Here is a 25,115-nt window from a genome sequence, read left to right as displayed (position 1 = left end):
CTGCCACATAGTATCCCATTCAAATAATTAGTACTTGACTAAGGATTAAGACAACATATCACTCTATAATACAGTCAAGCTTGCTTAAGTTGACCTTGCATAAGTCAAATAATTGCCTAGGTCAAAGGTCTTTTCAAGTCCTCTTCTCTTTATATTCTATTGTTTTTAATCCCTCATAAGTCAAATTTTCTCTATTAAAGTTGAAGCTATTTATTCAGTTCAAATAGATTTGACAAAGGAAAGGTTGGCTGTATTTATGCAATGGGATACAGAAGGCAGTATCAATGTAACAACATATCGCTCAAAGTGTAGGAAGAATGATTCAGCACCAGTTACCATGGCGATATTCTGACCCAACCTGTCTTCTTATCGATGTAATTCTATAGCATCAAGGAGAGGACCACTCATTAGGCTCTGGCAATTCCTGTGGATTCATCTACGGGAGGAGGTTGCGCCTCGCCTCCTCCGGCTTCAGAGATGTGGTTGTAGAAGGGGAACTCGCAGCAGAAGAGGCACTTGATGGCAGATGGTAGGCCTTTGTAGAGGCGTGGCCAAATCAGGAAGAGGGGACTCACGGATTGTTTGTATACCTGGTAGGAATCTAGCCTGGAGTTGGAAGAGAGGAGTTTACGACAGGTTGTAGGAAACTGCATTTTAGTGAATCCTGCCAATTTCGCTTTGCAGAGTACTTGTAAAATCAGAAACCTGCACGACATGAAACTATCACCAATTTGAGCTAATGGCCCCTTTCGTAGCATGAATGCTTTGCAAATTGCCCCTGACATTCGATGCATTGTGTTGACAAAACCTTGAATGCACATTTGAATTTCTCAAATCTTGGCTCCTTGCAAAATTTGTGAATGTTTCATGAATGCAAAAATTTCTTACTTTACTGTAGTTTAGGATCACTGTATTTGTAGAGAAACCAGAAAGTGAAGGAGCCCCTTGATTGCAGTACTAGTAAGAGATACCCAAAATCACGACATGCCCCTACCCACCTCCGATTGATATGGAAATACATATAATGTATTCATCTCTATAATAGATAACTTACAAATCCTATTAAATATTTTTGAAGTGTGACACTCATGCAGAAATTCCTAAACTCTACTTCAATAAAAATGATGAAGCTTGCAATTCCTGACCATAGAAACAATGGTATCATACATCCACATATAAACAAGGATGGAGACAATCTAAAATCAACACTGTCCTGTTTACTATTGGGAGCAGTGATTTCAAAAAATGTTCAAGATATCACATTTGATGCACATGTGCAGGTCTGTTGTATCACAAAACATCCTACCATATAAAATGTTCACAATTTTGAAAGCCTAAAACATAAGGAGATATCAGTATTTTTCTCATTAAACCGTAACTGTAAACGGTTTAGTCTGGAAACATTTCTATCATAACTATTGTTCACATTTTGTGCATTAAACAATCAATTATACGGATTCAAATTTTTACAGTGGTTGTTTCTATCCCTAACTCACATTTTAGAACTATTTTAAAGCACTAAGGCTGGGTTTTTGTTTCTCCTGCAAATGGTAAATTATGCCTTTAATAAGGCATAGAAATGTAAGCCATGGTGAGTGACATATTTTACTTGTGTGCACATAGTTACATTATATATGAATATAAATATTAATAAATGATATACATCGTGTATATACATAAAAATATAATATTTGCATTTGAAATATTGGTGGCCCAAAAAGAAATATAGCGACCCAAAATAAAAGGAAATATAAAGATTCATTTTGAGTTTTAGCTGCCCAATTGGTCCACCAAAAGATAGCCATTTTGGAAATTTGGTGGCCTGACATAGAAGTTTGGTGGCCCTGGGCCACTGGGCCACCTCTAATGTTGAACCCTGTTTTGTATACTCACTCTCCATATTTCTTGTCAGAACTCTCTTCCAAGAGGGGGATACCACTGAGAAAGAGGAGGATAGTGGTGATGAAGAGTGGACTGACCACTGCTGCCCACTCTGGACCGGTCAGCACACTGCAGCTCATGATGAACATTCCCCACCAGAGCATGATCTCACCGAAGTAGTTGGGATGCCTGGACCAACTCCATAGCCCTGGTAGAGGGCGACAAACAATCAAAGTCATAAGAAACAGACAATAACAACAGTGAATGGTGATTAGTGAGTCAGATGTGTGTAGATCACAATTACACTAGACTTCATTGAAACTCTGCAGACCTTGCTGGTTAGATATTGTCAGGTTTACAAACAAAAGTTAGTGGTACTGTATACAATTGCTAAAAATGAGGATGTATCTGGTGAAAACATTACAAATAAATCCTCGTATTTAAGTCACATATTCATATCTTTAGCTAAAATATATATGTTGTATTCAATGGGAACTGTACCTTTTTGGGCAGTGTTAGGTGGAAAATAAAAGATAATTTGTACTGATATTGCTACACACAGATGTTCTGGATTTTATACGCATGCTTGTTTGTTGGATTTTCATCTACAGAAATCAAAGTTGTTATGATGCTCCTGAATAACGTGTTTATCAAGAAGGAAAGTGATGCAGAGCCAAATTAAAGTAGCCCCTATGAAAACATTTCTTGCTCACAGCAATTTTCAGAAAAACTTTTCAATAGTGATTTCATAAAATGTGTGGGTCTGTTTCAATTGGTGAATGGTTATGATTTGGTTTGAATTACTGTTCTATTTAGGAACTGTTTTTTGAAACCCAAACAAAATCATACATGATAAAACATGACATATATTTGATACATTTTCTAATACAAGGCACAAAACACAATATAATACACTGAGTGTCACTACAGCTATGCATAGTGAGGTACTAATAATGTCAAATGTTTCTCTAATGTTGCAAGCCATAAGACTAACTGAGAACTAGAAATGTCGCTATGGCGACTGGTATGCCTCCGCCATAATGCATGGTTCCCCGAATAGGTCTATAGCACAATGTCTTAACAATGTAAGATGACAGTTTCACATAACTGGCAAAATATTAAAATGACAGGTTTGTCACAAATGCATTGATTGAAACTTTCCTTGAACTAGGTTTATTTGGACGAATGGCTATACTGTCTGATAAGAGTGCAGGTATTTGGGGGTTTGTACCAAACTTTTGACCCTTTCATAAGTTTAAAGAAGAAGTGAAATTTAGCACTTTCCCTTGACCTTTTGGCCTTTGACCTTTTGACAAGAAACTTCCAAGAGAATCTGTATTGGGAAATAGATGCATACACCAAGTTTCAAGAAAAAAAAAATCCTGCAGGCATTGCACAGATAAGAGGGAAATAATAGCCGGGTTCACACGTACAAATTAGCGGGATGACGATCGCGATGCTCATCCCGAGTTTTTTTGCGAGCGTCCACACGTACCAAATTAGTGGGATAGCGATCGCGATCGGTATCCCGCTAATTTGGCGAGCGTCCACACGTACCAAATTATCCCGCTAATTGCCGATAGAGATAACAGCAAAGCCTGCAAACTGGGTCACACAGCGCCCTTCTCTATCACTGCCTGCGCGCACTTACCTTTGTCCATTGTCTTTTACGCGTCAGTTGTGTGGTTCGCACGCTGTTGTTATTGTTCTCCAAAGGGGTGAAGGACCTCTTCGCAGAGGCCTCGCTGTTGTGATGTGCGAATTGCATGATGGGATATAAAAACTCGAGATTCTAATCCCGACCGTTCACACGTACCAGCGCGGGGCCAATTATCCCGCTAATTGACGAACCAGCGCAAGATTTCTTGGTTTTTTCTGTCCACACGTGCAAAAAACTCGTGATGACGATCACGATGCAAATCTCGAGATTTGTATCCCGCTAATTGGTGTACGTGTGAACCCGGCTTAATGTCATTTTGATGAGTTGAACTCTACCTTTGACCCCTGACCTTTGACTCATGACCCCTTAATTCCCTACATGATAACTGCCAGTCAGTACATGCATATATACTAAGTTCCATGAAGATACCTTGAAATATTTGTGAGATATGGAGAAAAAAGTGATATTTTAACATTTTCACTTGACCTTTGACCCTTGACCTTTGACCTCATGACCCAAAACTCCCTCTGGGGAATCTTTATTTGGTAGTTCATGTATACACCAAGTTTCAAGAAAATACCTCCAGGCATTGCAGAGATATAGGGGAAATAGTGAAATTTTGAGCATTTGACCTTGACCTTTGACCTTGAGCATGTGCACCTAAAAGCTGATAGGCACAACTTCGCACACTCATACATATACATGCCAAGTTTCATCAGGATACCTCTAACGGTTTTTTAGATACGCTGTCCACAAAATTGATTACGGACGGAAGGACGGACGGACGGACAGACGGACAATCCGAAAACATAATGCCTCCGGCGCCACTTCGTGGCGGAGGCATAAAAACAGGTCTGAATTAGCCAGCCTAGGCAAACCCAAGGACCAGATACAAGACCCCTCCATCCCCAGCTATTATAAACATTCAACAATAACCCCAATGTGGTTGGTATTTGGGAAGGAGCCCTCTTTTTGTGCACATCTGTACAGAGAAAGGTAATGGAGCAGAGAATCACACTACAATAAACAAAGCTGTTAAAGGGATGGAATAGTTTTGGTTGTGGTCTTAATAAAAGGTGGGTCCCACCTTTTATTAGGACCACTTCATTTTGGATATCTCGGCTATTTCTAAACCAATTTTCATCAAATAAAATTTGAATTCCTCTTGATATTGTACCCTCTTTCATATTGTATAAGTGGTTTTCAATATCTGTTTTTGAAACGGCTGAGATATCCAAAAACAAGCGGTACTAAGGTGGATCCCACCTTTTCTTATGACCACAACCAAAACTATACCATCCCTTTAAATGCTCCACAATAATCCTCTCATTTCAACTTGGTGAAGAAGGTACTATGTAACAACTTGTATCATAAGTGGGTTTATACCAGGTTTCCCTGACTACCTGTAATGTAGGTGTTAGCATTTCAGTGGGATATAGCCTAGCACCTTCCATTCAACTCCAGTCACAACTTACCTACTTGACACCATTTCCCTCTATTCTCTGGATTGTTGCGGAAGTTGAATTTCTGCTGGTCTGCAACTGCCTCAATCAGCAGGCCCAGGGCAAAGAGAACCGTGCCCACGTAGTCCAGGGCCTCAAACTGTAAGTCTTCATCATTCTTTGGAGCATTGATGAATATGACAGGTAAGCTGACTGTGAAGACCCACACAGCCTGCAATATCAGTACAAAATTTGAGAAAGTTTACAGTTGGTATCCATATGCTATCGACAATTTCAATAAAAACATAGTACAGTATTCATCGCATAATCGGGACAGGTTGGGAGTAGCAAACACGGCCCCTTTAAGCAAGGTGCCCGATTTCGCGATGAGTACTCACCATACACTAACGGCATACGACATGTACATGTAGTGCACACACACACACACACACACACACATGCATACTGACGTACTGTACATGTACATGAATACACAACACGCTACCCCTCGGCGCGACCCTCCAGCTCTCCCTGCATTCTCGCAATGATGTAGAGTAATAGCAACCGGGTTAAATTCTTCTGTCAAACACGTGTGTACACGTAATCAATGTCAGCTCATAGTCTAGATTCATAAAACGTTACATATTCGCACATACATTGAACCCTTCTCATCTTTCACGCTCTCCCTCCCACTCTCTCCCCCATCTCACTGAATACGTAACTGTTCATAGCCCTCATTTCAATCACGTAACTTTTGCCCAGTCACAACTGAGGAAGATTGTGACGTACACACAGATCACAGTGTACAGCTGTATTGAAAGTTGAAACCAAAGACAGTAGATAACAAGATACGAAGGCGCGCGATAACAATGGACTTTGCCCTCAGAGTGTATGACTGAGATTAAACAACGCACACAGCCTAGGCTGTATGAGCGAGGCATGTTTTTTATTGGATGTGAGTCGAGTAGGAATTGCAAGCGAGCACATGGCTTTGCTTATGTAGGGGAGAAGAATGTTCGCGAAGGCATGTGCTTTGCAATGGCATGGATACTTATACACGGCGCTTTCGTGGCTATGCATGTACATGTACTGGATGGACGGAGGTCAAAACACACCAATCCGAAGCTTGCTTTGTAAGTTTGTTGTAAACGACAACTGATACGGAATCTTTGAAATATTGTTGTGGTATTTTGGTAGATTTTTTGTGTAAAATATTAACAAAATCAAAGATCGCTTGAAGAAAAATTGTCCCGTTTATCAGAGGTCCCCGCCCGATTATCCAGTGAAAATAACGTGCGTTGGAAATGTTTCTGGGAAGCGTATATCATTTAAGCGAGGATCCCGATTATCAGATGCCCGATTATGCGATGAATACTGTACTGTCAATTATGACTGAAGGAAACTCTCTCATGCATGATTGAAGCATAGACACAGGTGAGAGTTTATAATAATAGAGTTAAGGGTCATGGGAGAGAAGATCTTTAATTTGCATAATATATCATCTTATTCTTCCAACACAGCATTAAACTCTTGCATTACGTACAAGTTTGTCCACAGCACAAATGATTTCTAAAAATATATGTGGCTTTAACAGACTAAAAACCAAAAGGTCAGCAGTATGTGTGGGGGTGTCTTTATCACTGAATTCTGAAATACAGTTTGATTAAAATCTATGATACACTTTTAAAATCATGGTTTCAAAGTGAAATGCACATAACAGACAAGCTTCACACAATGCCCCATGAACAAAAAATATGGAGAGGTTTCAAATGTTGGGTTTACAGAATTCTGCTTAATCTGGGTAAAAACAGTGAAGACAAAAACCACTCATAACCCGACAATTGTAATGTTTATACGTACCTGAAAAATCCAAAATATGGCAAACCTGAGGCAGTTTTCCCTCCTTTCATCAAATCTTTTGTCCTCGCCAATTTTGATAATCCTGTAGAGAAGGTAGCCAGACAAACGAATGCCCCACAAAACCACCAAGACAGTGGCCACAATTTGTCGCACTCCATATGTCTGCAGGAAAGAGGGTACAGTATGTCAAAATATTGATGAAAGATAAAGTGTTTTTATTGAGGGAAAAATGGACTTGATATAGCATTTGCCCTTTTATCTTAATGAGACAAACTTTCAAGGCTTTCATTGTCTAAAACCTGGAGAGGTGAAAACAAGAATCAAGAAAGAAGCAGCACTCTCAAGTTAAAAGTTACCAATTTCAAGTTGTACTTGATTGAATCAAATAGAAGAGGAACAGTAGAATGGAGATCCAAGTTGGTCTGACAATAAGATGGCCTACTTGATGTTTCAAATGTTTTCAGAAAACAATATAACATCAGTCACAGCCATCAAATGAGATATGAACCATATCTGCCCACAATTCAATTGGTTTTTAAATATTGAAATATAGACATCAACATTCATATTCAAAGTCAATGAATGATTTTGACAGAATGCAGTTTAAATTACATCTAAAATGTATATCTCACAACAATCCTTTCAAAAGTCTCAACACACATTTGGGAAATCATCTTAGCTAATATGCTCAGAACACCTCGTGCAAAATGAAATCATACATACCCTTGCCAAAAAGAATGTCAGGACAGCAAGAACAACAAAGTTGGTGCCCCCTGCAAAGTCTGTGACCTTGTCAAATTTGCATGTTGCCGCGATGACGAAGAAAGAGAGTTGCATACCGATGGTGACAAATCCACATAGTGCGAGATTGTAGTCATCGATGATCAAAGTGCTGTTCACAACCATGTTGCTGGTTCCACCTCCTGACGATTAGCTCTGCCAAGATGAAATATAAAATCTAAGTCACGACAATACGTAATAATTTGGTAAACTGATAACATCAGCACAAACATCTGTTACAAAGGTACTATGGTCCATTTAAATACAGCAGTCAACCTTGCCTAGGTCGAATCCATTTGGACTGAAGAAATAGCTTCGACTTATATGAAGGATTAATCAATAGAATATAAAGAGAATATTGCATGAATTGGCATATTTACTGTATTTATTCAAGAAACATAAATCTTAACAAAATATATTACATTCAACTTTTCCCCTCCTTGTTATTCATCATTACATCATCACATATACCATACTCCAAAGAATGCGCCCTTGTATTGGGAAGGGAAGACCTAATCCCATGCATGGCCATACTTTGATGGTTTTGGTCGTGCATTTTTAATTTAATATAAATCATGTTCTGGGCCCCACCCAAATTTTCAGTAAAAAAATATTGTATGATTGTTTTATATACTGGTTGGGGTTACATCATAGGCCTACATTCAGTGTAAGACTGGATCATTCCTGTAGTATCATCAGTAGTACATGTATCACTGGCCATCACATCATGCATGCACGTGGCAGGGTGAAAAAAAAAAAAAACAACCCGGCATATGATAAAACTTTGATTATTAGTAAACAAGCCACGGCTGACAAACTTTGGGGCAGTGCATGGCCCCATGGGGAAAAAACATGTGTGGTGTGGTAGGACAAGGCTCAGAGCAGCAGCAATCTCTTATCGGATAGAAGAACAAAAACAAAGAAGAAAACAGAACACTATCTTTACCATAGTCTACATAGATTGCATTTTAACTGTAGCCTGCATACTGAATCAGTCGAATGATCACAGCACAGACTTTACCTCACCCTGCACGATCCGCTGCTCGCAGCAGAGCGGTCTAGCACAGATGATAGCATTTATAACGTTCGTTAGCATCATCATCAAGAAAGAGTAAACTTAGCAGACAGACGATGATATCAATTACACTATTTAACCTCAGACATGACGAGAGCGAGAGTACTCACCATGCACCACTCAAGACTATAGCGAGCAAAAGATGAATGAACTGATGAACTGCAACCACTTCGGAAATGTCTGCAATGATCTCCTCTCAAGCTGGTCACGGGTGTGGTTCGGTTCGGCGTTACGTTCGGCTTGCAAATTTCTCTTTGAACAGCCACACGTGTACCTACACTACTCAACAGGCGCAGTCGACAGTCGGTACCTCCAACTGCATTATTAGGGAGCTTTAGATTTTAGACGCGCGGACGTTTGAGCCGACGCTTGCGCTGGACGTTCTCCTCTCCCTGCGTCGTGTCGAAAAGTAGCTTTAGATTACGCTGGGACGCAACGTATAAAAAATAAAATCGCGCCCCCATATGATCAGTGCATGAAGAAGCTCTCTACGTCGCAAACTGTGCGGACGTGAAAATAGCCCAGTACGCGTAGTAAACAACTCAGGCGACGCAAGCTAAAAATAGATTGACTTTACGCGCGCTACTGCGCAAGCTCAGAACATGTTTTTTTCTTTTGAACGTCCGCGCGTCGAAAATCTAAAGCTCCCTATTATTGTGTCTGTGTGTGCTGTGTTCCGGTTCTGTAAACAGAAGTTGCATAAGCGATAATTTTGCAGGGTCACTTGCGATACGATGAATATTCAGCAGACTGACGTCAAGTACAGGTCAGCGGGAACTCTGGGCGGTACGATACTAAGAAAATGACTACAGGCCGGGTCAGTGAGGTACTGCATAGTCCCAAAAAATGATGTCAAAAATCAGAAGAGGCTCAGGTGTGAGAGATACTTGTAGTAAGAGATCGCGTGGTAGCCCGGCCGTGTGAGCTGAGAACAAGGGATTGCGTAACACTACACTGTACGTCTGTTGTTTATGCGCGCGTGCGTAGGTCACACAATGTACCGTGTTCTGTACCGTGATCGTAAACAGTCGAAGCCCTTCCCCCCCCCCCCCCCCCCCCCCCACACACACACACACACACAGACACAGGTACCGATTTAACGTGTTTCCCGGCCCGCTGTTTCCCCAGCATACAGAATGATAATCGCTCGCCGCTTAGCTTCATTCTGGACTAGGGACACTTACTCCAAAGTGATTCCATCGTGGAACCGCAGAAAGGCGCTGTTATCCCGATCTTTAGTTAGTAAAATAACTAGCAGCAGGGTAGGTTTTAGGGCATATTCAGTTTCTTCGATGGAGTCACCTGCGAATGCCAACAACTCCGGCAGCGGAGCGGGAGGAGGAGGCGTTGAAGAGGGGAAATCTGACGATGACTTACGCAGTGTGCTCGTGAGCACGGTTCTTGATCTGGAGGAGCTGGACCCCTACTTGTTTAGGTATAAAATGGCGGCCTTATCATGTTAATCGTAGAATGCATTATGTTTGTAAACTTCGAGATATGTTGATCCTTGATTTTAGCTGAACTGTGTGACGTGACTGGGCCGGACGAATGACCCTGCTTCTGCCCACATTTATTGCGCGGATGGTCATACCATTGGCCTTGTTGGAACGCACACGCGAAACCCCTGGGCCAAGCTCAATGTCATTCAATGACAACGACCATACCCCAACTCATTAATACGGTCTGCGTCCGCATGTCTGATCGACACTGATGTTACTTAAGTTAGTGTAAACTAGAAACCATAAAGACGTTTTGCGTAGAATTTCATTAGATAAAGTAGTAGACGTCTATGCCATCAGTATTGCATCAGAAAAGCTCGGATTCTATAGACTATAATGTATGCATGACCCCTGACCTGTTGGGCCAGATACCAACATTATTAAATTATAAATGCTGTGAAAACAAAAGTAAAACTAAGAAAGATTAAGAAACAAAATTGTCATTCTGATGCTCTTCACTCTTATAAAGTTACCCCTTTATATAGACCCTCTTCATTCAAATCTTGCATCTGTAGGTCAGTTTGTAGCTCATGTTTGATTTGTATGAATGACCTTTTTTTTCAGGTGGTTAGGTATACTTGTTTTTAAAGTACCGTAACATAGTCTCATTCTAAAAAGTTTGTCTGACTCTGATATTCAACAATTTATTGCATTCATTTTACAAAGAAAGAACGAACTTGCACAGACCAGGTGACTAGAATCGTCCATCAAAAACATGTAGAGAAGCATCCATTTCATTGTCCTGCATCAATTGTTTTCTATCAATATTGCCAAATACTGGGCTTTATAATTAATGATTTGTTCCTGTCAGGTGGATGTGCAGGCAAGCATCATGTATAACTTAAGGATATAATTATATAATGATTACATCACCAGGGGCGGATACAATAATTCTGTGAAGAGCACAAAATTGGGGGGGGGGGGGGGGGACGCATGCACCCCACCCCCATTTTTTTCTCTTTATTTCTTTTGTTTTAACAATGAATAAAGGGGGACGCGCGCCCGGTGCACCCCTGCCTGGATCTGCCAATTAATCACAGATGCTTATCTCTGTGAATGAATAAAACAACAGACTTAGGACAAAAAAAAACTATAAAGAATTGATTTACATTCATTTTTATTTTTCAGCTGTAAAGTAGCCAACTGGAAGAAACTTCTCTGTGAAAATGAATTGTATCCTCCATGTATGAATTATTTTTGAGTGCTGTTCGTTCTGAGCAGGTACTAGGTAGGGCAGATACGACCCAACTCTCATCAGGAAGTACAACGTATTCAATGAAAACAGATGTGGTACATACGACCACATACGTGCTGTTTTGCCAAACAGCACTTCACAATCCTTCTGTTTATACAATACCTCATCAGTTGTCATTAGTCTGCCATTGTATCTTCTGAGCTCCGGTTGTGGACAGTATTTTCTGTCTAATTTAAGTGCTATTTTAAGACTCTATGCAACAATGCAAGTTTGCTCAACCAAATTTCAAAATGTTTGCATCTAAGAAGGGCCAGCTAATTTAGTACAGCTGCATCTTGGTGGTGTTATGATGCACATACACCAATTTAAATGCCTTCACTAGCCTCTTGCATTTTTCTTCCACATTTTTAGACATGTATGCTTAATACCTATCAATGGCTATACCTGTATCTATGTGTGAATATGATGTTTTGACAAATAGATTCAAAGATGTTTTTAAAAATTTGTTGACAAACCCTACCAAGTACTTCAGCACTCCCATTTTTTTCTTCATTTTCTTCTTTTCCTGCTTTTCCTGTTTTGTTACCTCAGAGCTTCTCATATGTGGCACTCATGGCCAGGGACAAGCCGTCTCTTTGGAGGTCAGATCATTGGTCAGGCAATGGTGGCAGCAGGAAAGACCGTAGCCAAAGACCTCACCATTCACTCTCTCCATTCCTATTTTGTGAGAGCAGGTAAAGACTAAAAAAAAAAAGCTTTTCAAACCTTACAAAAGCTCATGTTCTCAAACCATCTGTTTGACATCTGAAGTGTTTTTAATTGTTCAAACATTATGCTGCATATGTTCATATGACATTATAAGATTGGCTTTCGAATGTCTGCAATCTGATTGGTCACTTGTCATGCATCGATTTGTACTGATCCACACTGAGCCATGCGTCCGGTAAAATCCGAACGCATGGCTCAAGTCTTGTGTAGTGTTGTAGGTGTACTGGATGCATGATGGGGAAAATGGTTGTATTTCATGAATTACAGGCCCATTTTATAGCACAATGATGCACAGGCCTATTTCATGGATTGGTGAGAATTGGATGCTCTCGTTTAACTTTGGGACAGTCTAAAATCCATTCGCTGCCCTCGCGTTTAAACAGTTCCAACGTTAAACTCGGGCATCCAATTCTCACGGATCCACTCAGTCCTGTGCATCATTTGTATACTACTCAACCTCAAACACTTTGCTACATGTCAGTGAAATGCATTTTGTAAGTAGTCATTGTCCTATGTCATTTTTTAAATATTTTTTTTTTAGAATATGAACATTTCCAAGTTCCTCTAAATGATAGTTCTGTGGGAAAAGAACTGTGAGCTTTTCTTCCGTCTGAACAGTGCAAGGGATTGGAGCAGGATTTCTAATATTTTTGTTTCTTGAAAGATCGATACATTACAAGTAAACTGAGTGTTATGGAATATAATGTTTAGAGCAAACTTAATGCTATTATGCTACTAGATGATTCAGCATCGGCCACACAAAAAAAGAAGAAAGAAAAAAAAAGAGGACACTTCTCTGTCCATGATGCACATTTTTACCATAGACTTTGTATCAAGGGAGCCATTTTATGAAGGGTTTTGTCAGATATGCATAGGCCCTATATATATTTTTTTTTTTCTGACAAACTTATAAGCTACTGAAATCCTTGCATGTGATTGGCTGAGAGCAAATTCATCCAACAAATTTGTCACACAAAACACTTCATGAAACATGAAATGGCCCCAGATGTTGAAAAGTCTAGAATTTAACTGATTATTGATTTCTCCTGGTTGAGCATTGTCACCTGTTGATAAAGGAGAAATTGATTTTGTTGTGGTCTACCAGTCATAATGTGGGAGTTTCTGTGTTTACTACCAGGGGATTCCAGCCTACCGGTCCTCTACCGTGTCCACAACCAACGTGATGGAGGTAGCTTCAGCACACGCACTGTGGAGGCAACCCAAAAAGGGCGTACCATCCTTACCATGATGGCATCATACCAGCGCTATGAGGAATCCCCGTTCCAGCATCAGTACAGCATGCCGTCCGTCCCAGATCCTGATACCATGATGACAGACATAGAAGAGCTCAAGAAATATGTAAAGTAGGTGCCTCGGGGCACATTTCCCTTTGCAAAATCCTTTTCTATGTTGCTTTCCTTACATGTTTGTATGCACTTTCAAAAGCTCAAATGATGCCTCATTTGGAAAGACTTTTCTGTTGCCATATGAAAGACCTATTGTTCATGTTAATTGAATTGACGTTATGATTCAAAGAAATTCTAAATATCCCTTTCTGTTATTTCAGATGTATATTGCAGCGCTCTTTTCCATCTTATGTCACATAGTTGCCAAACTCTCTACATTTGAAATAATGAAACAATCCTATAGTTGCAGATGCTAACATAAAACATATGATTTTGAGCATTGGATTGCAATTCTTCCTAAATACAGGAATCAGGATCTAGGCGATAGGGAATGAGGATGGGACTGCCTTTTGTGAGTGATACACTTCAGTGAATTAGAATCTGATTTGAAAGTGTTTGAATACAGCTTTTAAACTGTCTTTAAGAAAATTCCTTGTCAGAATGTGGCCTTATGATGTAAATGGACCAATATTAATTGAATTTTCTGTCCTTTAGAAATCCTGATCTCCCAGAAAAAGCAAGAAAATGGGCGCAGAAGCAGATAGCTCAGGAAATCCCATTTGAATCCAAGAGGATTGGCAGAGAGGAACTTCTGGATCTCTCAAGATGTGAACCTGCTGACCCTGTCCTCCTTACCTGGGTGAAGGTCAAAGGTCATATTGGAGAAAACTCGGGTTAGTCTTAAACCACTGTTCATTTGAAACTATTGTGTTCCTTTAGTATGCTGGTTCTTGTAGTTACTCAGGCATGCCAAGGACTTTAGCAGTATTGTATTTTATTGCTGAAGCAATTTGTGTGATCTTTCTCAAATAGCATGATTTCAAGCACCTGTAGACAATTTTTTTTTTTTCTGCAGCAGTCTACTTTTGGCAGAATATACTGTAAAACTGCAAACTTTTGCATGAATACTATTTCATGAGCCAATTTCATTGAACTTTGCTTGTCTTAGGTCAGTTTGTGGATGAGGGTAGTTTTGTATATAATATGAAGTGTCATTCTTTTCAGGATAATTCAGTAAATGGTAAGTCCACATCGTATGTTTCATATGTACTGAAGTGATTATGTAACAATAAAGCAGAGGCATTTAGGCTGACTGTGTAGTAGTTACTCGTACTTACAATGAACCTACTCCTGCTTCATACGTGCTTGTGCAGGGAAACTTGCTATGATATTCCATTCATAATTCAGTACATCTGAACAATCAGCTGGATTCAGGATATACTGTGAATATGATATCAGGACAATTAGGTATATTTTTAAAACATATTTCGTGATGTAGTATCTTCTCGTAAAAATAATAATAAAAAAATGTTTTCTTCTTTCAGTTTACAGTGTAGTGTGAGATCAAATGAATGGCAGTTATTTCAGTGAGATCTGCCCAAAGCTGTACTATATCTTATATAAGTATAGACTAATCTCATGGGTATTTTCTTTCTTTGTATCTTTCTTTCTTATGATGAAACATCATAAAACACACACACACACACACACACACAATACACACAAAAAAAAACAACAACATATAAACTTCACACTCCAGGTGAGAATGGAATAAATATGCAGCACTGCTGTGTAGCCTACATTTCAGACCTCTTCCTCGCCAGAATTCCCACCATGCCCAACAGGGACAAGGCCCTGGGTATGATCTGCTCTCTGGACCATTCCATGTGGTTTCATGCACCTTTCCGCGTTGATGAATGGATGCTGTACGAGTGTGAGAGTCCACAGTCAGGTAATTAAGACACTCTACAGCATTAATGCAAATCATAATTTGACAAAAACAAACAAAACACAATGTAATATTGTATGCCAGATACAGAGACTCCAACCCAAAGCACCTTCTGATCGGGAGATTCTCCCGCCTGAATTCCCAAGCAAACGGGAGACTCTAATTTGATGTGCGCAAAGCGCGAAGTTCCTTGCGGCCGGGGTCCTGGAAGCTTTAGGGTTCTAGATGCTCTCTTGTGCAATCTAAGGCTTATTTTTCAACATACAGTGATATTAAGTAAGAAATAATTTCAAGCGGGAGACACAGAGCCAGGGCGGGAGAAATTAAATCTCAAGCGGGAGAACGGGAGATTTTGAAAAAAGGGATTTCGGTGGGAGATCTCCCGTCGAAAACGGGAGAGTTGGAGTCTCTGCAGATATGCCACTGATTTGGAGATACATGTATGTATTTGCCTAAATCCAATTACAATGTATAAGTATCTTGGACTAATGTACTTTGGTCATACAATGCACTCCTGTTATAACGAACCCGGTTACAACAAAATTCTGGTTCCAATGAAATAGAAATTTAGGCCGCATCATTAATGACTCTGGGTTTTTTTTTATGCCTCCGCCACGAAGTGGTGCCGGAGGCATTATGTTTTCGGGTTGTCCGTCCGTCCGTACGTCCGTCCGCATTCGTTTACGCGATAACTTGAGTAATATTGACTGGAATTTTACCAAACTTGGTCCAAGTATAAAGTATGAAGGGGCAATTAGTTGATTAGATTTTGGGTGAAATCGACCAGAGGTCAAAGGTCAAAGGTCAAGGTCAAATCATGAAATTGTATCTGTTTACGCGATAACTCAAGACTGGATCATGCAAATTTCACCAAACTTTGTCCGAGGGTAATGTATGCTGGGACAATTACTTGATTGATTTTTGAGTGAAATCGGACAGAGGTCAAAGGTCAAAGATCCAGGTCAAATCCTAAAATTTATCTGTTTATGTGATAACTCAAAACTGGATGGAGCAGCTTTCCCCAAACTTGGTCCAAGGATGATGTATGATGGGGCAATTAGTTGAGTAAATTTAATTGACATTGGCAAGAGGTCAAAGGTCAAAAGGTCAAGGTCAAATGCTAAAAATGTTGCGATTTCCCCCATATCAATGCCATGCCCAAAGGTATTTTCTTGAAACTTAGTGTAGACATGTACTACTGCATAAAGATTCTGCAAAGAGAGTTTCATGTCATAAGGTCAAAGGTCAAAAGGTCAAAGGTTAGGAGAAAATGTTACAATTTCACTTTTCTCGCAAATGGTTTAATGTATCTTCATGGAACTTGGTACATACGCATGTACTGACTGGCAGAGATTATCTAGGGAATATAGGGGTCATGGGTCAATAGTCAGGGGGTCAAAGGTCAAGGTCAACTCCTCAATATTTTACGATTTCCCTACCAGATTTCCTACCAGAAGGTCAAAGGTCAAAGGTTAAGGATCAAGCAAAGTTTTAATGCAAAAAAAAACTATTTTGCACTGTTAAATTACACTCTTTTTTCATACCTTTAAAATTACTCAATGCATAAACTTATAAAAGGGTCAGTCAGAAGTTAAGTAAAAATCCTCAATTCCCCAAATACATGTACCTGAACTCTTTCATAGACAATTATAGCAAACCTAGTTCAAGGAAAGTGAACATTCAAGATATTTCTGACAAACCTGTCATTTCAATATTTTGCCAGCCATGTGAAACTGTCATCGCACATTTTGAAGACATCGTCCTATACACCTATTGGGGGAATCATGCATAATGGCGGAGGCATCAGTCGCCATAGCGACATTTCTAGTTTTGTCTTTTTTTATTATGACAAAATTTCAATAAAACGAAAGAAAACTGCTGGTCCAAAAATTTTGGAAGCATATCTCACAAATATGTACATGTGTATGAGATAAATTTCACAAGTGAGTGAATTTGTGACTTTTGAGAACATCTGTGGACTCCTCATTTTCACAAATAGAGACTCGGTCACTATGAAATACATGGAAAATACATAAGATAGTAATGGTTAATTACTCTTATTAGTCAGATCTCATCTTGAAAGACATCCAAGTCGTCAAAATATGGCTGGTCACCATTGCTTTGCATATTCATGTCTCTTACATATTAATGATGACCCTGGTGTTGTACTTGTGTTCGTGCAGTCTATTTGAGTAATTCCTCAGTCTGCAGCATATTAATCATACATGTACTATGTTTATCTCTTTCTTTTCACAGGTCATGGTCGTGGAATGTCGTTTGGACGATTCTGGAGGCGAGATGGCACTCTGGCTGTGACTGTAGCCCAGGAGTCACTTTTACGACCAAAACTGTGAGAGGAATACATGTATTTACAGTGGATTCTGCTTGTATCCATTTTAGATGAATTGTCTTTTTCTTTCTTTACGCCGAATGTTTAAATGTAGTATTATTGCATAGTTCCTGCTGTGGACGTTGGCCACATTTTGACAGACATTGATAGTTATGTGAAGGCAATTTGTGATCTTGATCCCATAACAGCTCACAGAGGTGCTACAGTTGTACATGAGTTCTTTTAGTGTTGATCAGATCTAGGTAGGAGAGATTCTTCATTACATATATGCCAATATGATGTGCGATTGCATATTCCTATCTCAGCAAAATATGAAGTAAAGTCTGATGTTGTGAACACTAAAAGAAAAAAAGGAGGGATTCTTGCAGTTTTATGCCTGGAATGTGATGCTGAAATATAATGCAAAATCATTGTCAAACCAAAATATTTTCTGTCAACAACAGCAACAACTTAGTCTACTACACTAAAGTTGCTGTGCTCATTCTTAAGATGTAGATTTATCCTAAAGACTTTCAAACTCAACTTCATTGACCCACATTTTTCAGGCCTTGGTACCACATTAGCTACCATGGTGAATGTGCTTTTCAGGCATGTTTAAAGAAAAAAAAACGTTACATGTATATTTATATTTGGGCGCTTATATTATTTGCCTTAAAGATGCAGCAAATATAAAGGAATATTGTAATGACCAGGATATTTCAGATGGTACATGTATACAGTATTTCCTCTCACTCTCTGCTTCCATTTCAAGAGTGCTGGATCCATATCGTTCATATCTTGTCTCTCTAGCTGTCCAGCGTGGTTGCAACTGTTTGTCATTATTTGTGAGGATTGTCTTCACATGTATGTGAAACTTTGAACTGCAGTATGTTGTGATTGACCAATTCATTGATTACAGTTCTAAGTGCATAGCAATTGTTTATGTTGGATGAAATCAAGTGCGCAGTTTTGGAAAACCTGGTTATGAATTCACAGAATTATTTTTTGCTACAAGTCATTTTTGCTTGTAGGAGTCAGAGCATCAGATCAAAAATTTAAATAATTTTTATCGCCCAACATTACCTTTGAAATGTTGGCTCTGTACTGCAACTGTCAGACTCTATTTGCAAAAATACCCTTTAATATAAGCTTATACAAAACAACACTTATCTTAAAAATTGTAGATTACCTTAGTAATCCAAGTCAGGCTTCGATATTGCTGTCCAAAAATCCATTAAGATGTGTAAACGTGTAGAAATTGGAAGAAGTAAAGCAGCATTTTACGAAGACCTAAACTGTATCCTCATACGTTTATTGACATATACTGTAATTGATACACCTCATCTGGTAATACGTAGACAGTCTTGTACATACAACATACTTCAATATACAGAGTGCATCAGGATCATCCTCCAAAATTAATTCTGGTTGCCCCCGGCTAATAAAGGCACATTTTTAATCCATCAAACTTTTACGCACAACCTGAGAACAAAAGTTTTCCTTGATAACAATAAAGCTTGTTCAATTTGTATCTGGCCAAAACGAATGATTGCAACATACATGTATGTCACATGACGTATGTCATGCTGAAAGATCCATAAGGGCCACAGGGCAGGTGAAAGAATCACAAAGTATTCAAAAAGAACAAATAGTGACAAGATTTACAATCAATGCAAGTTATGATTACATCTCTTACTTGAGCAAGAATGTGAATGCTCACAGATAATCAGTTCTTACTTTGCTGGTGTAAAGGAAAAGATTATTGTTTTTCTGGGGTCGTGAATGTATCATGCAATATTAAAATATATGATAATGACTCCAAAGCAACCATTAAGTAGGTCTCAAAAATTTGTTTGGTGTAGAATTTTAAACCATCAACTCTTCTGTTCTGTAAATACACAAAAGCATAAACCATTCCAGTTTCTTGCAGTATATCTGGCAATGAAATGAATGTGTTACCCCGTGTCTATCAAGCGTGGTGTATTCTTCAGATTCACTACCATGAGTATTAAATTAATACAGCTGTATGCAGTTTCTTACAAACTTTGCATGTTGCCTCGTTACATCCGCTCAAATATGTAGATCTGAAGAATACACATTAAATGGTGTCTTGTTTCATTCAAAAATATTGAACATGTAGATAGGTAATACTTAAGCATGAAGTTAAAAAAAGATGGAAAATGTTATTTTGAGTGTTAGTCTTACCATTCTATTATCTCTTGTCATAATATTGTAACAACACTGAAATATATCTCTTTCTTGTCATGTACACTGTATATGTGTTTTGTACATTTTTGAAGATAGATGCATAACTATATGATACACTGTACACATGTACATTGTACTGTATAGTTTTATTCAAAAGGGTATTAGACTATGAAAAATACCAGTAGGTAATATGAGCATAATGACCATGCTCAGTATAACAATAATTGACGGTTGTTTTTCTGACATTCAACTCATTTTAAGTGAAGGTGAGACCTGTATTAACCTTCATGTACTGAAAGGTTTTAATATGTCTTTTATTTCTCTGTCTAAGCCCATTGCTCACAAGGCAGTAATTTGCCCTGCAAGTGTTCATATTTTTGTGGGACATACCAACAATAAGAGAATGACACGGTTTGTAAATGGCAGCTGGATGACTTTGAACTGCACTGTACAATGAGATAAAATGCTGTAATTATGTAAAATACCAAAGAATCTATTGCGGCAGCTGATGAGATCACTGTCAGCTTGAATTTATAAATTGCCAGCTGCTTGGATTAGATAAACATGCTGAGAGTCTATGTAGTGGTGTGGCTGTTTAATTGATGTTTGATCTTGTTGCATGTGTGAATAGTGACATATTTTATTGAATAAAACATTTATGATTTACCTCTGCCCAAAAGTATCTTCAGCACGTTCTTGTCTTTTTACTTTACGGGGTGACTTCATTGACCTGAGTTTTATTCATGTGTCTGTCTTTGTGTGTGTGTTTTGTTTGCTTGTTTGTTTGTTTTAAGGGAAATGACGATTGTGCCGACCAGTTATGAATCATTAGCATTTCCATGTAAGGTATACATGTTTCTTACCTTTTTGCATGAATTTGATAAAGTAGCTCCAATGTGCAGATGGCATGCTAGGGCCATTTTCACATTATGCTGTACATGTAGTATGAATTTTATACATCAAACAAAATCTTTCTACAACAAGAGGAACAGAATAGATTCATTTAATTAAAACATTAGAGCGCATGGCATCGTTACAATTGTAGTATCTAGGGCATAAAAACTGAATTACAGTTCATTGTGACTTGGTTTACTCAGGTAGTACAACAGAGTCTTTCTTTGAGAAAGAGCCACATTATTTATGACTTCAAAATCCTGAATTAAGATTCAACTTTGAATTAGCAGCACTTCCAGCTCATCGAGTCGGCTGGTTGTGGGTAGTTGGGCCACTTGGCCCTTGTTGGGTAGAGCTCACAGGGGCAGGGCGCGCAACAGGCGGGAGAGGGTAGAGGTCCGCTGGCGGAGGTAGGGCCATGCCCTCTCCAGGCGAGTGAGAGACAGCCACCGGAGGAAGCGGCTGTTGCGGGTGGTGGCCATGGAAACCGGGGTATGTAGCACCAGACTTTCCGCCGTATTGATGCATCCCTGATTCTTCCTGGAAGGTAGGTTGGACGGCAGATGTCACTTGGGATGGGCCAACGAATATGACAGTAGGATCTGCGCCGGGTTGGGGGGAATGTCCAGTCATATGGGTGCCCACGGTCAGGCCATGTTGTGTATCCGCCTCTGCCTGCCTCTGACTGGCACCCGTTTGCTGGGAAGCTGCACGCCGGTTGTGGGCTCTCACTATAGTAACGACCGAAATGATGCAGATCACCACGAATAGAACCGGAAGCATGTATAGGATGATGTCTCTTTTGAAGCCTGTGATTCAGGAGACAAATATTAAAAAGACCTTCAATTTATCAGGGTATAATATGACATATCAAAATAACCAAATTTGTTAACGAAGCTCAAACTCCAAAGGATGCTTTCGCAATTGTGAGGGCTGACAGAACAAGCCTACATCTCAAATCTGACTGGTTGAACCTTATTGTCACATTGATGGCAGATCGGAGGAGTTCTATATCTGCTAGTACGTGTCATGGAACGCACTCACTGGTGAAGATAAGTGCATCGCATCATTGTTTAAGTGGTATAGAGACTCACGGTTGGAATTTGGGTCTGGTTGTTCCGATTTAGCATAGCACGAGACGTAAGCTATCTCTCCGCTCTGACAGCCAATGTCACGGTTTCCTAATCCCGAGTGGCGACAGTCCACCAGTACTGTTTCCCAGCCATCACATTCTATGTCGTTGACCATGATTCCCCAAAGGCTTGCATCCAGATCTACATTTTCCTGTCAATCCAAATACATTTAATGAACGTAGACGTTTGAATTACATTCCAATTCTAATCAAATCTTATTTTCAACTTTGCATTTTTCTGGTACGATTACGGTGCACTCCCGTTACAGTTTATAACCAAATTCCAGTTACAACGAAGAAAAAAAAATCAGGCCATAATATTAGGTCTATCCGCTCATTTGTTGTTGTTGTTCATTTGCTTGCTTATAACAAATTTCAATATTACGAAAGAAAAGAGCCGGTCTCGAGAACTTCGTTATAACGGGAGTCCACTGTACAAAAAAAAAAAAAAGAAGAAGCAACAATGTGTTTCAAAAATTTATAAGTTATAATAAATTATATTCATTTCTGGTTAGTTTGTCTATTTTCGTTTGTTACATACTCAAAAAGCTGTATCACTTCGGTGATCCCTCGCATTTATCCCTAAGTTGAATTATCCTTCGGGTTTATGCCAGGTTCAAGTGTGTACGTGTGAGTCACACACAAACACATTGCTATAGCTTCTGACCATTCGAGCATTGACAATTTAGGGTTTCTGGGACGAACACTGAAATAGGGCTTTCTATAGCTCAGTCGGTAGAGCACCGGGCTAGCATCCGTTGGTCTCGGGTTCGAATCCCGATGGAGTCCCATTTTCTTTGCTCAATTTTCCACTAATAAATTATATTCATTTCTGGTCAGTTTTTCTACTTTCGTTTGCTAAAAATTTATAAACGTACAAGTATGAAACTATTTGTTCAGAGTCACTGTATTATTGTAAAGAGAGGCGCACTCAACAGACAGAACAATTCGTTTTGAAAGGCAGCTTATAAACATATCATTAAGTATGTATAAACAGATTCAGAACGTATGTTGTACGATCTTTGTAAATCAACCATTTTCCCAAAGGTTTTAAAGCCGCACGCTAGCTTCAGAGGTGCCTAGAGACGAGAAGAACTCGTGTGCTATCGCGTACCAAGCAATAGTTTGTGCACTGCGCCGCCAAAGATTTGAAGGGTCAATTATGATGTAGATCGATAGTTTGCAAGGATATTTAACTTTCGCTGAGACTTTGTGATTTATTGTCAAATTGCTACTAGCTAACCTGAACTACATGTACTTCGATGAGTGCAGAGCCATCTATATGTAGGTATGTATCCACTAGGCGGGTGTTGGTTGCGAGAAGCGCCCTCTCAACCCCGACCACGCGACAACTTTAATGTCCATTATTGTGAAGACATACAAGAATTTTGTTTTTGACGTATGATCACTGAGCATACCGCCATGAGTTGGCGTCTTCAGCTCCCCCCTCCCCCCCCCCCCCCCCCCCTAGTTGAGAGAAGGTTTTCGCACGTCCTTATGACCAGTTTCCCGAACATCAGAAGAACTCAAGAAATGACATTGATGAAGCGCTTGAAGCCGTTGTCAGTGATTTCCTTGCGTCCGGCCTATTCGACCAAATGGAAGAAGTATAAAAATGCAGAACTTGTATTTTTTTTTTTCATAATGAGATACGCATCTCATTTTATGAAATGAGGTAAGAACCTGCAGTGCTGTCATGTTGCAACGAGTAGGTCCTATTTATGTTTAAATGTTTGCCAATTACTAAGGATGTTCAAAAGTCTGTACGTAGTTTAACTCTGTCAGTACATAATGATCAAAGGCGTATTACATTTGATGCGTAATTGTTTATTCATAGGCATAGTCACTAAACTTTTACTAGTATTTCAACCCTAAGTTCTGCCCAATGCGGGCATTGCAATAGCCTCGAACTGAAAGAGCAGACTATTCCTTAAAGGCATAATTTACCATTTGAAGATGAAACAAAAACCCGGTATTAGTGCTTCAAAATGGTTCTAAAATGTGAGTTAGGAATAAAAACAACCAATGCAAAAATTTGAATCAGTGTAATCGATGTTAAATATTGTTAAATGTACAAAATGTGAACACAATAGTTATGATAAAAATGTGTCCAGACTAAACCGTCTATAGTTATGATTTATGAAGAAAAATAGTGACATCTCCTTATATTTTAGGCTTTGTTGCTAAATATATATATATATATATATATATATATATATATATTTATATATATGATAGGAAGTTTTGTGATACAACTGAACTACACGTCATATGCATCAAATGTGATAACTTGAACATTTTTTTCAAATTACTGCTCCCAAAAGTTAACAAGACCTTTAAAATTAAGAAAGAAACAAAAACACAACTCCCTCATCGTACCGCGTGATCGGCATTTGCGCCACCAAAGTCAAGCTGTCTGCAGGCAACATCGGCGTTTGCCATGGACCATCTATCAGCGCACACCGCTCCCCAAATCTCGGCATATTGCATCAAGATAACGCCATCCTGAGGCTGATCGTACAGAGAACTTCGCCAAAAATACTCCGGCGTTTCCAATCGGATTTCTCCGTCGCCTTCCCGAAGATCTGAGAGTGAAGGTAAGGAAACAAAACAGGAATCGACAACTAATCAGAAAATCAAAAGCAGGTCAATTTTGCTGAATATGTGATGGTTGTGCTAAACATGCTACATTTCACAAAATACGATGGCAGATCTATCATATTCTAATAGGTATTTAAATTATGGTACATATTTGAAATCATTTCAACTCACGAGTGGAACATATCAAAGCGAAAGGCTATCATGAAACATGAAGCAATATTATTCGCCTACCCTCGGTACGTCCCCTGATGAGTTCGTCATGACATGCTACTGTGGCCAACTCGTTGCTGTGGCAGGTGATATCATTTCCGTCTGGAGACCACGTGTGCTGGCATTCTAGGAGTCTGGGCTCCCATCCTTCGCACTGGACATCGCTGACAGTGATCGTCCACATGCTAGCGTCGGATTCGATATCGTCCTGGCAGTGTCGCGAAGAAAAAATAATCACCTACGTTAACTTGGATTAACACGTCAGAATCCAGCTTCAAATAGCATCTAATAAAAGGTACAAAATTACGTTCACCACGGTCAACATGTGGTACAGTACATTGGTTAACTCGTTAAACTAAGATGAAGACCAGATTACACGAAACTATTACTAACTGGACCCAGAAGGGTTTCCCCCCAGTAAAAACATCTACTAAGGAGAAAAAAAC

At 39.4% G+C, this 25,115-nt stretch overlaps 2 protein-coding genes across 2 annotated transcripts; one reads left to right on the top strand and one right to left on the bottom strand.

Moving 5' to 3' along the window:
* Positions 1–407: 407 nt before the first annotated feature.
* LOC139735470 (uncharacterized) lies at positions 408–7,928 on the bottom strand. The gene is made up of 5 exons (XM_071646225.1): positions 7,567–7,928; positions 6,844–7,005; positions 5,017–5,215; positions 1,894–2,089; positions 408–606 (listed from the first exon to the last, which is right to left on the bottom strand). The coding sequence occupies exons 1-5, from the start codon at positions 7,747–7,749 to the stop codon at positions 408–410; spliced, it is 939 nt and encodes a 312-aa protein (XP_071502326.1). The 5' UTR covers positions 7,750–7,928.
* Positions 7,929–9,990: 2,062 nt separating this feature from the next.
* On the top strand, positions 9,991–18,239 carry LOC139735468 (acyl-coenzyme A thioesterase 8-like). Its single transcript, XM_071646224.1, has 6 exons — positions 9,991–10,133; positions 11,984–12,126; positions 13,299–13,524; positions 14,062–14,240; positions 15,107–15,298; positions 17,552–18,239. Exons 1-6 carry the CDS (start codon positions 9,991–9,993, stop codon positions 17,647–17,649), a joined length of 981 nt encoding a protein of 326 aa, XP_071502325.1. The 3' UTR covers positions 17,650–18,239.
* The last annotated feature ends 6,876 nt before the right edge of the window (positions 18,240–25,115 follow it).

This window comes from Diadema antillarum, unplaced genomic scaffold (genome assembly GCF_040938485.1).
Source record: "Diadema antillarum isolate AM-2024a unplaced genomic scaffold, OU_Dant_1.0 seq00000581_RagTag, whole genome shotgun sequence".
NCBI lineage: Eukaryota > Metazoa > Echinodermata > Echinoidea > Diadematoida > Diadematidae > Diadema > Diadema antillarum.
Note: the sequence above shows the minus strand (reverse complement) of the source record. Positions and strands in the feature narration are given on the sequence as shown.

Excerpts from the sequence above, each read along its gene's own strand:
- LOC139735470 (XM_071646225.1), bottom strand. The coding sequence starts at position 7,749 with ATGGTTGTGAACAGCACTTTGATCATCGATGACTACAATCTCGCACTA. Across the intron at positions 7,006-7,566 it reads TGACATTCTTTTTGGCAAGG|ACATATGGAGTGCGACAAAT; the intron begins GTATGTATGATT and ends TCTTTCCTGCAG. Across the intron at positions 5,216-6,843 it reads CCATATTTTGGATTTTTCAG|GCTGTGTGGGTCTTCACAGT; the intron begins GTACGTATAAAC and ends CTGATATTGCAG.
- LOC139735468 (XM_071646224.1), top strand. The coding sequence starts at position 9,991 with ATGGAGTCACCTGCGAATGCCAACAACTCCGGCAGCGGAGCGGGAGGA. Across the intron at positions 12,127-13,298 it reads TTCCTATTTTGTGAGAGCAG|GGGATTCCAGCCTACCGGTC; the intron begins GTAAAGACTAAA and ends GTTTACTACCAG. Across the intron at positions 14,241-15,106 it reads TCATATTGGAGAAAACTCGG|GTGAGAATGGAATAAATATG; the intron begins GTTAGTCTTAAA and ends TTCACACTCCAG.